Source organism: Rhinolophus ferrumequinum (assembly GCF_004115265.2).
Source record: "Rhinolophus ferrumequinum isolate MPI-CBG mRhiFer1 chromosome 15 unlocalized genomic scaffold, mRhiFer1_v1.p scaffold_54_arrow_ctg1_1, whole genome shotgun sequence".
Lineage (NCBI taxonomy): Eukaryota > Metazoa > Chordata > Mammalia > Chiroptera > Rhinolophidae > Rhinolophus > Rhinolophus ferrumequinum.
Genome location: NW_022680357.1, coordinates 13,667,936 through 13,681,992, shown reverse-complemented (window position 1 = coordinate 13,681,992; position 14,057 = coordinate 13,667,936). Strand labels below are relative to the sequence as shown.

The 14,057-nt window shown below is 52.6% G+C and overlaps 1 protein-coding gene across 2 annotated transcripts in view; it reads right to left on the bottom strand.

Annotated features, from left to right (window-relative positions):
* Positions 1–14,057, bottom strand: part of ABCC1 (ATP binding cassette subfamily C member 1) — a 116,163-nt gene that overhangs the window by 13,600 nt on the left and 88,506 nt on the right. Inside the window, exons 20-24 of one of the 2 annotated variants that reach the window (XM_033101156.1) lie at positions 8,088–8,117; positions 5,220–5,310; positions 4,790–4,925; positions 2,696–2,903; positions 319–629 (exon numbers count right to left, since the gene is read on the bottom strand). In XM_033101156.1, the coding sequence (XP_032957047.1) occupies positions 319–629; positions 2,696–2,903; positions 4,790–4,925; positions 5,220–5,310; positions 8,088–8,117 (776 nt within the window). The remainder of the gene's footprint in view (positions 1–318; positions 630–2,695; positions 2,904–4,789; positions 4,926–5,219; positions 5,311–8,087; positions 8,118–14,057) is intronic. The other variant, XM_033101157.1, reaches the window with a different exon arrangement.

Sequence of the window (14,057 nt, the reverse complement as noted above, 5' to 3'; positions counted from 1 at the left end):
CCTTGGGAACCAGAGAATTTCATGCCATTTTTAAAGAAATTTCAATAATAAAAGGCATCTTTCTAGCTGTACTTTTTTTTTCCTTTTATAACTCACCGCTACAAACAAGAAACTTAACGTTTTAGGGAAAAAGTCCATTTGGGTATCACGTATTAACAACAAAAGATATTCAAAACTGACGACAAATCGAACGCTCCCCCAGCCAAGCCGCCAACAGCCTCGCACTGGACGAACAGGACGATGACGTGAGCCCCCGGCCCACTCGGGAGCCCCACACACGACGGGGCTCCCGCCGGAGCCTGCGAGCCCACCGCTCACCTGGACGAAGAAGTAGACGAGGCCGAGCGGGGGGATGATGACGGCGGCGATGGGCGTGGCCAGCAGGATGACGACGCAGGCGCCGATGACGTTGAACAGGGAGCCCATGAACATTTTGATGACCTGCGGGATCATGGAGTCCACGGTGTCCAGCTCCTTGGAGAAGCGGTTCACCAGGTTCCCACTCGGGGTCCGCTCGAAGAAGCTCATGGGGGAGCGCAGGACATTGTGCAGCAGGTCCAGATGCAGGTGGCGGGAGGCGAAGATGCCCCCGATGGACAGGGCCATGGAGTAGCCGAACACCGCGACACCTGCAAACACTCGCCGTCAACGCTGCGTGGGGGAGGGGCTGGGGCTGGGCGCGTGGCCACGTGGCGGGTGGGGGGGGGGGGGGGAGGGACGCAGCAGGGCTGGATTCCTCGCTAATAATAACAATAATGGTGATGAGGCGATGGCTACTATTTCTTGAGCACTTACTATGCGCACAGCACTGTACTAGAGTTTTAAACAGGTATCTGATCCTGACGAAGACTATAAATTCTGTCACTACCTACTTCACAGATGGGGAACCTGAAGCTAAGACAGGTGAACTCCCTCACCCTTGTCAATACTCTCAGCCAGTCAGAAGCTGAGCTGGGGTTCCAGTCGGGGGGCCTGCTCCAGGGTCATGTTCTTAACCTGTAGGCCGGACTCTCAGAGACCAGCCCTGTGCAATGGAATTTTCTGTGAGGACGGAAATGTTCTGTCTGCACTGTCCAGTGTAGTAGCCATGAACCACGGGTGGCCGCTGGATACCTGAAATGTGGCCAGTGCAAGCGGACAACTGAGTGTTTCCTTATATTTCATTCTCATGAATTGAAATTCAAATAGCCACCCGTGGCCTGTGGCTGTTGTCACAGGACAGTACAGCTCTCGTGTTAACAGACACTGCTGCTGGGTGAGCCCAGGAAAACCTCACACCCTCTCTGTGCACCACCTCCCCTCAATTATAATTTTGGAGTCCACAGTCCTTTGCCCTAGGAGAGGGTTAGGGACTGAGAAATTTAAGAAACCCACGTCTTCTGGGTTTTTCCAAAGCCATTTCAAGAGACGTGTGGCCCCTCCCAACAATCCACAGCAGGGCAGTCATTCTTTGCAGAGAGGTGATTCCATAGGGATGGTGAGGCTTCAATCTTGGCCTTCTTGATCAAGGAAGAAACCCAAGAGGGAGGGGCTAAAATGACGGGCCCTGGAGCCAACACTGCCCAATCCTGTCCATCAGCTACCAGCTGCGGGACCTTGCACAAGTCACTTAACTTCTCCACACCTCAGTTTCCTCATCTGTCAAATGGAGACAATGATACTTACCTGACAGCACTGTCAAATGTGAAGGGCCCACCTGACAATGTGCATGGCGCACAGGAAGTGCTCAAAAATGTCAAATGTGGACACATATGCTGTACACACGTATGTAACAGAGACCTTGAGTGTACACGTGTATGTACAGATACAGTCTTTATGGGCACACAAGCACACAGCTCACACATGTGTAGAGTAGTGGTTAAGAGCCTGAGCTCTGAGCCAGACTGCCCTGTTCAATGCCAGCTCTGCCACGTATTAGCTGTGTGACTTTGGGCAACTTATTTAACCTCTCTGGGCCTCCGTTTTTGCATCTCTAATATGGGGAAAATATTAGCTCCTACCTCATGGGATTGCTGCAAGGGTAAAACAAGTTGAAACATGTAAAAGTGATGTTGTGTTTGGGGACCTGCATGGGACCAGACCACAAGAAGGGTACGCAGTGGGGTTTCTCAACTTCTCACTATTGCCATTTGGGGCGGGATAATTCTCCATCGTGGGGGCTGGGCTGTGCACTGCAGGATGCGTAGCTGTATCCCAGGCCCCTAGATGCCAGCAGACCCACCCTCACTCTGAAGCTGTGACAACTCAAAGGATCTCTCTACGTTGCCAAATGTCCTTGGAGTCAAAACCCACTAGTATAAACTAATTCCCACCCTGGGACAGCAGGTGCAAGTCCAGAAATGAGACTTTGCAGAAACCCCTTCGCCCTGACGGAGCCCCAACGGGTGAGGGCTGTGCTCACCAAAGCTCCAGGTGGCCTCTCCTCCTCAGCTTGCCTCATCTGCTGAAGGGCACACTGGAGTTCCCTCCCCCACCCCCATTTCTTAGGGCCAACAAAGATTCAAGAAACAGTCATTCCTCACATATCTGAGTGTCTACTGTGGGACAGGCACCGCTCGTCTGGGTTTGGCTTGGTTGGGGCTCTACAAACCCCCGACAAGTGGGGGGACGGATCAATTCTCTAATAAGACACAGAAGCGGTTCCAAATGCCAAAATCAGGGGACGTGGGGGAGGGCGCGGAGGGGCGGCCCCCACCTTGCGAGATGCCCAGGGCTCCATAGACGCTCAGCCGGACCTCTGTGTGTTGCTGGGTCCCGTTGATGACGGGGTCATCGGTCCAGATGCTCAGCCAATAGTTCGAGGCCAGGGCGGCCACGTGGTTACACAAGAAAAGGAAGATGCTCAGAAAGGAGATGAAAAGTCCAACGGCCTTCATGTACTCCCAGTACACGGCGAGCTTGACCTGGAGATCACGGGACAGAGGCGTTGTACACAATGCGTTCCCCTACATCACCCCCACCCAGGGTCAGCCCCCTCCCTGTGCTCACACCTATGACACCTGCCCGCCCCCCCTTAGTTAGGCGACCAAGAAAGTCAGCCACAGAGAAAGTCAAGGTCTCTGCCACCGCTGAGCCTGGTTTCAGCAAACTCCAGGCATGTTTCCTCGTGTGCTCATTGTGCTGTCAAGCTTCTCATGCTGGATTTGGGGGTCACAAAAGTCATGTCTGAATGGCAGTCTGGTTGAAAGGTAACAGGAAAAAGATCAGAGGTCTGATATATAACTGAGTGCTTCCTTTTGATTTTTCTTTCTCTAGTCTCTAGTTTCTAACTGAAATAGTGGGGAGAGGGTCGGGATAAAGAGCATGATTATTTCACAATTTCGTCCCTCACGCAGCTGAGCTGCTTGCTGTCCCTAGAATGACTCTGCAAGACTTGGGGACTCCTTCCTCATGAGCAGTGCATGACAGCGTGGGAGGCAGAAGTGACCAGGCAGCTGAGCCCAGCTCCCCTCCTGATCAAACTGTTGCAAGTTTACACGCCCCTCCCACCTCCGTCTCTGTTTTCCTTATGTATAAAAATGCAGGTAACACTGGGACCCATCTCCTCTGGGTGGGTGGGATAATTTGGGGATCAAATGGGCCTGGAATCTCTGGCCTTTCCTTCTCAAGTGGGAGTCATTTCTCTGGTTCCCGGGGGTCAGCAAGTGGGGAGGACACGCTATAGCCACCTCTGTCCCTGGCCATGGATGTGATGGCAAGATGAGGGGAGAAGCCAGAAACAGGGGGTCCCAGGAGATTCTAGATACATCCAAGTAGTTCTGAACACACCCTCAGGTGTTCCCATACCACCTTTCATGGGTTGGTTGTTTTTAAATGTGTACTTATTTTTTCACTTATTTGAAAAACTCTATTTCCCTGTTCTTAAAAAAGAAAAGAAACATTTATTTTTAAAAATAAACTTTAGATCATTGCCACGAGTAGAAAATTACTGACACTTGTCCAAAACAGATGACTGTAAAAAGTTACAACAAAATGAGAGCTTGAGACCCATTCTGCTTGTTACAAAGAAAAGATAGCAACTGTTAGTGCTAAAGACTGGAATGTGTGCGTCCCCCAAAAATCCATACATTGAAATCCTAACCCCCAATGTGACGGCAGTAGGAGCTGGGGCCTTTGGAAGGTGTGAGGTCATGAATGGGGTTAGCACCCTGATCGTGAGACCCCAGGGAGTCCTCCCGCCCCTTCGGCCATGTGAGGACACAGGAAGCAGACAGCCGTCTATGAACGAGGAAGCCGGCCGTCACCAGACCTGAACCTGCTTTTGGACTTGCCAGCCTAGAAAAGTGTAAGCAATGAATGTGTTTCCAAGCCATCCAGTCTACGATATTCTGTTACAGCAGCCCAAACGGACTGAAAGGCATTACAGACAAGCCAGCAACCAACAGAGATTCTTTCTGATGTAAGCACAAGGGCTAAAAGAGAAACGGAAAAAAAAAACCACAGAACATTGTTTCAGACTATGTGACTTAGTGTTCTTCCGTGCTGTTGTCTGGGACAGCCTGAAACAACCGGACCTTGCATGGCGGGAAGTGTCCAGGTCACCTACAGCTAACGAGAGGCCCCCAGCTGCTCCAAGGAGGTGACAGTCAGTACAGCAGAGCCGACAAATGCCCACCCTGGAGCCAGCCGGCCAGGGTTCAAATCCCCGCTCTGCCACTCACTGGCTGTGACCTTGGGCGAACCACCTGGGCTCCCAGCCTCGGTGTCCCGCGCTTACAGAGCACGTACTTTCACAGGCTCGTCGTGAGGACGACACGTGCTAACCCTCGCTCAGGGAGCCGGTGCTCACCTGCCCTGTCTGGGCCTTGTCGGCCTCCATCAGCTTCCATGTGTCTTCCTTCTTGGTCTCAGCTTTCTGCAGCTCGGCGGTGCTGTTGTGTTGCCGGCTGACGTCCCCGCTGTAGGACGACGAGCTGCTGAGCTGTCTAGGAAAAGCAAGGCACATGGGTGTCAACCAGTGGAAGCCCCAACAAAGTACCAAACCAGCTCAATCGTCCGGTTTTACGACCCAGAGCGGGGAAGGCATTACTCAGTAAGCTTTTCTTGCCCACCAGTGGTCATCAGCTTCACGCAGACCATCACTCATTACCAGAGATCATGTGGCCTTTTTGGGTAGGCTGAGCCACACGGCTGGCACCCCGTCCCATCTCCCCACAAGCAGGAGCAGAAACGTGGTACCTGGAGAACCCACAGCAGCAGGCGTCCCTCCCTGCACTTACCTCTGCAGTTGCTTTCCCACAGCGTCCGTCACCACCATGCCGTTCTCCATTTGCTTCATCTCTTTCCCTGGACCGCTCAGGCCTGCTAACCCTGGCAGAAGACAGAGAAAATGGGAATCGTGGTTCCGAGAGCCAATGCCAAAATCAAAGACACTTCGGAAGGAGATGGCAGATAATCTGGCCGCCAGGAAGCTCAGAAAGCAAGACCTGCTTTGCTGAGGCCACCAGCAGGCTCCCGGCCGGGGTGCAGGAGATAACAACTAGCTAACTATCGACTGGTTCCCTTGGGGCAGAGATGACTTTGCAGCCGTCTCGAGGGCCCCAATAGCTGAGGGCCATGGGCCTGAGCGGGTGCCCTGTGCCAGCAGTGATGGGTACAGTTCTGTTCAGCTGACAGTCTCTTTGCTGCGTGAGGCTTGGGGTCAGGATGCAAGAAACCACTCACGGGGAAAGGGCACAGCCCCCTGGTCCCCAAGCATCCCCAGCTAAGAACCAGTTTTGGCACCAGCTAGTGGAGCCCCAGGGGTCCCCTGCCATGCCCCGAGTTAACCCTTTGGTTGCTGGATCACAGGGAGGTCCAGAAGGTCCAGGGTAGGGGGTACGTGGGGCAGTGGCTGCTCCCCCAATAGTAAGGAAGCATTTTAAGAACTGATGTGGCCACCATGGGGCACAGCAGCCAGCTGCCTGTGCCAATCCCAGGAAGCACCCGCCTGTCAACACTAATCACCATAATCTCAACAGTGATGGCTAACATTTATCAGTGAGTTCTTTGACCTCTGTGCTGACACATATTATCTCCTTTAATCTTCCCAACTACTCAGTGGCACATTTATTACCCCTGACTCTGCTCTGATTTCCTATTTGGGGGAGAGGGAAAGAGAGAATATGAGATAGAAGCACAATCGAAGGCTCCAAAGGGCTGAGCCCAGGAGAAGAGGGGAGGGATGCAGGAGAGAAGTTACAAAAGGTGACAAACACGCAGCCAGGGTGACCTGGCGACAGGCTGGTATGACATGCATAAAAGCAGAAGCGAAAAAGGTAGGCACTCTGGGGTGACAGCCATGCGAAAACAAGACAGAAAGCTGAAGCTCATTCCGGGGCGGTCGGGGGTGGGTGGAGCTCGGAGCCGTGATACTGCGTCTGGGCTGTGAACCAACTACCCGGGGATGCCCAGGATGCAGCCCCAGTGCCAGCAGTGACTCTGCCAGGCCGACGAGGCCTCCACGCTGAGTTAGAACAGGCAGGTGCCAAGTGTTCTCTCCCTTCCTCGCTGTGTGCACTTGGAAAGCGATAAACCTGAGCCTCAAGTGTGAACTACCACACGTGCGAAATGGGGGTGAGAGCAGGCGCTGCCCTCATGAGCGGGGGGATGGACGAGGCAGTCACGCACGGTGTGGTGAGCTCCCCTCTGGTGCCATCACCGTCCGTATTGTAGGCACGTTCCACAGGGAGTCTGGTGCACAGCCAGGACTGAGAACCACCGCTTTAAACATTTCCTTTAAAGTCAGCATCTTTTCTTTTTAATTAAAAAAAACCCTGAACTGAACAAAACAGGAGTGATCACTGGGGGGACTTCCCAGACAGCGCATGCACGGGGCTCATCTCCACGCCAGGATCAGGGGTCCAGGCCTGGCCCTGACCACCTTTCTCTGTGCAGGGAGGGGGATGCCTGAAGGCACTGTGGGCGGGTGCTTCAGGGAACCCCCACTGTCCCCCGGGCTCCCAGGCCACCCTCTGTAAGCCGCAGCCTTCCCTTCCTGCTCCTCAGTCAGCACCAGCCGCCAGGACTGGACGGGAGCCCGCACAGCGGCCTCCTGAGACGGCCTCCCCTTCTTAGCCCACTTCACCCACAGACGGACACACCCACTGGGGCGCTAGAAAGTCCTCCTGTGCAAGAGGAGGGACTAAGAGTCCAAGAAGGGCAACGTGAGTGTGTAGGTCCACCGTCCCTCTGCCTTCTTTGCAGGGGATCCGCCGCCCCCATTCCTTTGGTCGTGGCAGGCCTGTTCGTCAGAGTGCCCCAGGGGACCAATCAAGAAGGGCGGGGGGGCGCTGCCCAAGGTCGGCCCATCAGAACCCCACTCCCAGAGCTGAACTGTCGTTGGCCCCACAAGGACCTAGACAGTCCTACCTGAGTCCTGAGGGAGTCTCACTCCCAGAGTTCCCGTTTCCCCAGGCCTGCATGCCCAGGTTCGCCCTTAGTTTCTGAGCTACCTGGTGACCTGCTAGTAAACACCCTTGTTGTTAAGTGGCTGGAGTCACTTTCTGGGGCTTGTAAAAGGGCCCTCAGTCGGGACCTTCAGCCACACACTGCTGGTTATGAAAAGCAGGAGGGAAGGGCCTGCTCCAATGGACAGTTCAGGCCTTTGTGTCACCAGAGAGTGACAGGGCAGTGTTTCCTGCTGAAATTCTGCCAGCAGACATCCCTCCTCGGGGCGCCCACAACCACCGGCGGGTACCACCTCGGTGCTCAGCGCCCGCACTGTCGTGGCCTGCCTGGCGCTTGAACATGCCCAGAAGATACGAGGGGCCCCTCATGATCAAACTGCTGCCATTCATTCTCCCTCTACTGTGTGCCACGCCTTTCACAACCAGTATCTCCTTAAGGTGACGTGGTCAGCTGACCTGTGCGACAGTAAAGCTTAGCCAAGGTCACCCCACTGATGAGCGGGAGAGCTGGAGCTTCACACCGTACCCCGAAGGGCCTACCACAAAGCCTGGCACATGGTAGGTGCCCAATAAACATCTGCCGGGTGAACAGTGGAAGAGGGCGGAAGTGCAGATATACAGGGGCCCCCTCCAGGCATGCAGCCGCGCGACAAGTCCATGTACAGCCTCGCTGGGCAAGCACAGCCAGGTGTCACTGACCTTTCTCCTCTTCGCCCTCAACTTTGCTGCCTGGGGAGTCACAAGAGGCAAGAAAGTGTTAAGAATCCAGGCAAAACGCGCCCTCCCCCCCCACGCTCCCACTTAAATGCCCAGAGGGAATGGGTGGACGTCTTCTCTTCAGGGTGAGGGGCAAGGATGGCTGAGGGACTTGCGGCATTTGTACCTCAGTTTCCCCATCCCACATGTTCTGGGTGATCCCTCATAAGCACACTGCACGATGCCAGCCCCTTTCTCTAAAAGTTATAACCATAAGTGATGAAACACAAAAAGAGCTAGGAAAACGCAGACCAACCTTCCATCTTTCTGCCTATTTTCATGGCAGCTGAGGGAAAGAAAGGAAGAATGACAGCGTGGCAGGGCAGGCCTGGCAGCTGAGATGCGGCACGGGCCTTGGGCCTCAGCTCCAGCTCACGGCCTTTGTTCTTCAAGGACATGAGAGCCTGACTCTGAGCCAGCTACACATGGAGCCAAGAAATGGGGACGAGAAGGTGACGTGGCTCGGGTATCACCTTGGACCCTCCCAGGCTTGGATGGGGCCTGCTTCTCGGGGTTCTCCCAGCCTCCCAGGCTTGCCTCCAACACTAAGGTGTCCTCGATTATTTAGTGTTTGTCTCCGCCATCGAAGTGTGAGCGGGACTGGGTCTTCTCCTCCACTTTATCTCCACATCTTGCACCTCAAACGCCATGGGAGGTCGGACAGGATGTGCACTGCACAATTCAAGGCGCACCATTGCACACGGTGGCTCAAGTACCAGGTGCCCCTATGGCTAACCACAAGCACACGGTACACATCTGATGGGCAGAGAGACAGATTAACAGATGAATGCCAAGCAAGTAAGCACAGGTGACCTTTCAATGCCAGAAGGGGCCACAGCGGCCACTGCGGTGCCATCTCATAGCCCGGACCCACAAAGCTGGTTTCTAAACCAGCCCTGAGAGAAATGAGTAAAATCAGCTCCTGTTTTCTTCTGATCTGGGATATTTATGGAGCTGGATTAATTAATGTCTAAAGTCCAAAAGCCTATAAACTGTTTACGCAGGACATGACTTAAACAAGCAAGGAGGAATTAATTCATTCACTTAACACATTTATGTGACAAACACTGCTCTCAGAACTGGGGACACAGAGGTGACCAAAAAGCCCTCATGAAGCTTAAGTGTCAAGGGGGAGAGAGATACAATAAACAAACCAGTAGATCCAGAACTCACCGTCAGGTAGCGGTAAGTGCTATAAAGAAAAATAAAGCAGGATGAGGGGAAAACCAACAATGCGGGGTAGGGCAGTGCTGTAAAATAATAATTCTTTTTTATTGTTAAAGCAAAGACATGAAACTTGTAATTCAATGAATGTCCCTTGAGTGCTTCTAAGCACCAGGTACGGGGCTGAGATGCTGATAAGCCAGGCATCGTCCTTGACCTTGAGCCACGTAAGCGCTGCCTGGGCAGTGTACACAGCCAGCTGCTGGCCCTCCACGCGGGCACCTCTGAGGCTCACTGTTTATTCCAGCCACCCTGCCTTTACTCAAGAAGGTTCTGGAACTCCACTTGGGCAAGGGCCAGCGGGCAAGGCTCCCTCGAGGGAAGGATCCAAGTCACTGTTTTACAGTCAACGCCTCGTTTTTGACCAAAAACGGAAGTGACCAGCTGCACCAGCTGACCCTACCCTCCCGCCTGGGCCCTGGGGGTTCTTCATACTCAAAAGAGGAAGAAACAGGGGCCGTTGCGGACAGCCGAAAGGAATGTGCTGACTGTAGACGGGCTCTCCTGCAGCTGCTCACCGTTTACCACAGAGTGTGGTCATGTTAGGGAAGCACTTATGACCCGATGTGAAGAAAAGAAAAAAGAACGGAAGAGCAGGAGAACCCATGACAAAAGTGCTCATAGGATCCTAATTTCATCAGAGAAAAAGGCCTAGAAGAGAGAGACAAGTGGGAAAGCGGCCAGAGGCCAGAGGTCAAGGCCAAGGCAGTGCCCCTCCGGGTGGTAGGAGAGTGAAAGGATGTTTTTTCCTTGTTCTTTGCGTTTTCTGCCGTTTGCAGTGGTCTACAGTGAGCACAGATTGATTTTATAATCAGTAAAAAAAAAAAAAAAAACCTCTAAAAAAGGGAAAAATGAGTTGCGGGGTTGAGAGATGGCTCAAACAAAGTTCTGAGAAGTAGACACATTGTTGGCATCAAGGTGTTTCCCCCATGATGACAAGGGAAGGACCTGGACAGCCTGACCTCGGAGCAGAGAGGGTTTCTCCCCCACCTGACAGGACGGGCTGCATGACATCCTGTCTTTGGCCGGGGGAGCAGGGTGTTCAGCAGCCTCTCTGGTCTCTGCCCACAAGATGCCAGTAGTAACCCCTCCCACCTCAGTCGTGACAACCAATCGGTGCCTGCAGACATTGCCAAGTGCACCCAGGAGACACAAATATTCCATAGTAAAAATCACCGCCCTGGGTTTTAGGTTCCTAATAAAGAAACCAGAGTAAATAAAAATGCTCTTCACCTTCCAGGTACGAAGGTGACGAGCCAATGTATAAATCTCTTTGCCACCAAAAAATAAAAAATTCCTAAAAATCTGTAAAATGCATGTCCCTGGGAAGAGACGTCTCCCCACCCTGATGACAAAGAATCCCCCAAAACCAAATACTCCCCCTTCAGCCTGGGTGTTCTAAAAATGACCTGATGGAGGCAACAAGAAAAAAAAACCCCGGTTCCCTATAGGAGAAGCCAAGAATGTGGTTCAAACTATTCCAAGGTCAGTGGCATTTGGAGCTGGCTGAGCAAAACGAGAGCCTGACGCTGAGCCTTATCTCCCGGGGCCTCCAGGGAGGTAGAAAGAGAAGGGGCTGGACAGCCCAGTTTCATTTCAGACCCACAGGCTGAGGATGGCTGCGTCCCACCCGGTAGGAGGCCGAACTGGGGAAATAACCCCACAGTGGTGCTGGGGTGGTGGGCAGTATTTTCATCACCAAATCAAGTGCCAATGTGCACCAAAAAAAAAAAAGAAAAGAAAAGAAAAAGATTGGCAGCATGCCAGGTTCCACATAAAGTGTTTTGCACACGCCTGGGGCTGAGAGGGAGGAAAGGGAAAAAAGCCTTCTGCAACCAACAACAGAGTTAAGAGTGACATTCCCTGCTCACCTAGACAGAAAAGGGAGAGAGAGATCGCATTCCAGGAAAAAGACTGCAATCCTCATGTCAATTTGGAAAGCACAAAGGGTCATTTTTGCTTAAGTGGAGCCCACCAAGCACAGGTCAGTGAAAACAGTAATGGTGAAGTCACCCCACCCATCAGGTGACCTTGGATTGACTCAGGCTAAGAGACAATCAGAGGAAGGAGACTGCAGCAAGAAGACAATAGGCTAGACTTAAGGCAGAACTTTCCAACCACAAGAATGTGAACGTGTAGAAACTCATTCCAACCGGAGAGCTTAAAAGCTGCAGGGAGGCTCGGCTATCTCGCACTGGCCAAAGGAACGACTTTTCTTTTAAAACCGCTCAAGTTCACAGCGGCACTATTCATAATAGCCAAAAAGTGAAAGCAATTCCAAAATGCTCATCCACTGATAAATAAATAAAATGTGGCATGTCCACACAATGGGGTATTCTTCAACAATGGAAAGAAATGAAGCGCAGATCCGTGCTACCACACAGACGGACTTTGAAAATGGCACGCTAAGTGAAAGAAGGCAGTCACAAAATACCATGTGTTGTAGAATCCCACTTATAGCAAATGTCCAGGAAAGACAATCTATAGACTAGTGGCTGCCGAGGACTTGGGGAGCTGGGGGAAAACGGGGAGTGACTGCTGATAGACACGAGGTTCTCTTGCAGGGTGATGAAAACATTCTTAGACTGACGGTGGGTGACCCTGAATATACTAAAATCACTGGACTGTCCACTTTCACTGGGTGAATTGTATGGCATGTGAACTAAATCTCTATAAAGCACTTATTAAAAACCATTAGCACCCCTGCAGCAAACTGTCAGAGGAATGAACAAGCCCCCACCCCTGGCAGACCTGGAGACCAGGAAGGAGCAGAGGATGGAGACTTACGGGACCCACCAGCAGCTGCTGTGTGTCCTTGAACAAGTTGCTTCCCCTCTCTGGCATTCAGTGGCTTTCCACTGCATTTAGACCAAAGCCCAAGCTCCTCGCTCTGAAGGCTCTGGAGGGTGACCCCCTCGCCGGCTTCATCCCCCACCCCCACCCTCACCACTTGCCCACCACGGTCTGGCCACAGGAGCCTCCTTTTTGTTCTTCAAACAATCTGAGTGCACGCCTGAGGCCTTTACACTTGCTGTTCCCTGTGTCACAACACTGTTGTGACATCCTGCTGACCCCTTTCCATGCCAATGTCACCTCCGCCGAGCGCTTCTCTGACCACCCTGCCTGAGTTGCCACCCCTGTCACTCCCAAGCTCATTCTGTTGCATTCTGTGTTATTCACAGCACTTAACGTGATGTGAAACCATCAATGTTTATTCATTTGTTTACTGACTTTCTCTCCCACTAGATTCTAAGCTCCATGAGGGTGGGTATTTGTCCATACGTTGCTCACTTCTGTCTCTCCAAAACCCAGAATAGTAATGTTATGCGCTGAATTGTATCCCCACCCCAACCCATATGTTGACGTCCTAACCCCCACTACTGTAATATGACTGTATTTGGAGACAGGGTCTCTGCAGACAGAACGAGTTAAGACGGGGTCATTAAGGTGGCCCCAATCCTATATAACCGGAGTCCTTTTAAAAAGGAGGACGTTTAGAGATGGACACACACGAGACAAACACCCTGTGAAGATAAAGGCAGGTATCGGGGTGATGCTTCTGCAAACCACCAGAAGCTGGGAGAGAGGCCTGGAACATTCCCTCACAGCCCAAGGAAGGAACCAGCCCTGCCGACACCTTGAGCTCAGACATCCGCCCCCAGAACTGAGACAAAACATCTCTGTGGTTTAAACCACTCAGTCTGTGGGACTGGTTACAGCAGCCCTAGGAACCTAATACAAGTATTTAACACATAGTAGGTGCTCAATCAATACCTGTTGAATGACTAAATCAATGACTAGCATGTAGCTTTCTTATTGATCAGCCCCTTTCACAGGGAAGGACCCGCCTGCCCCTGGCATAGAAGGGACAAGTTTCTTTAAGCCTCAGTTTCCTCACCAGTGAACTGGGAGTCAAAATTCTACCTCCCTCATGAGCCGTGAGTGGGATTCCGCGAGATGATTCCTGTGGAGAATAGAAGCTCCATCCAGTGAGCACACAGTAACCATGTGCTGTGGCGTGGCTGTGTGCCTTCCCGTCACAGACCCCAGTGACAACTGTGCCCGGGGAGTGGTGCATCCGGGCAGCCCTGCGGCCCCACCCTCGATCACAGCTACCTGACACCTGTGTGGGGACCAAGTGTGGAGCACACGCACCGCAGAGGCTCAAGAAGTCTGTAATTAGCTTCTGGAAGAGGGAGCTCAGGGTAAGATAGGTGACCTCTGTGTAGTTCACCCTTTTTAGCAACAGCTGAAACCAAAGCCAAAGAGGCATCAGATGACCTCTCCGTGTTAACACAGGTCAAAGCTCGGAGAAGGGCGGTGAGCAGAGGCTCGTCTGAGCTGCCAGTCTGACAGATGAAACACTGGGCAACCTGGAAAGGCTGCAAACCAATCCCCTGACTTTTAAAACACCTGATAAAGAGAGAACAGGAATTTTAGAAGTCTCCCCTGTCTGCTTCAAATAAAGCAGGGTGAGGTCCTGGCCCGGAATTCAAAGGGCACCTCCAAGACTGTCACTGCGTGAGCCCTAGCCTGGGAGGAGAGACGGGGCTCGGCGGCTGGGAAGTGGGCAGGTCTACCAGGTGCCAAGGGCGTGGGGGTGAGAGAGAGGCAACTTTTCCCAGGGGAGTAGAGACAGCAGCTGTCATTTACTCAACACTCTGCAGTGGCACCAGGCCAGAGGCGTCC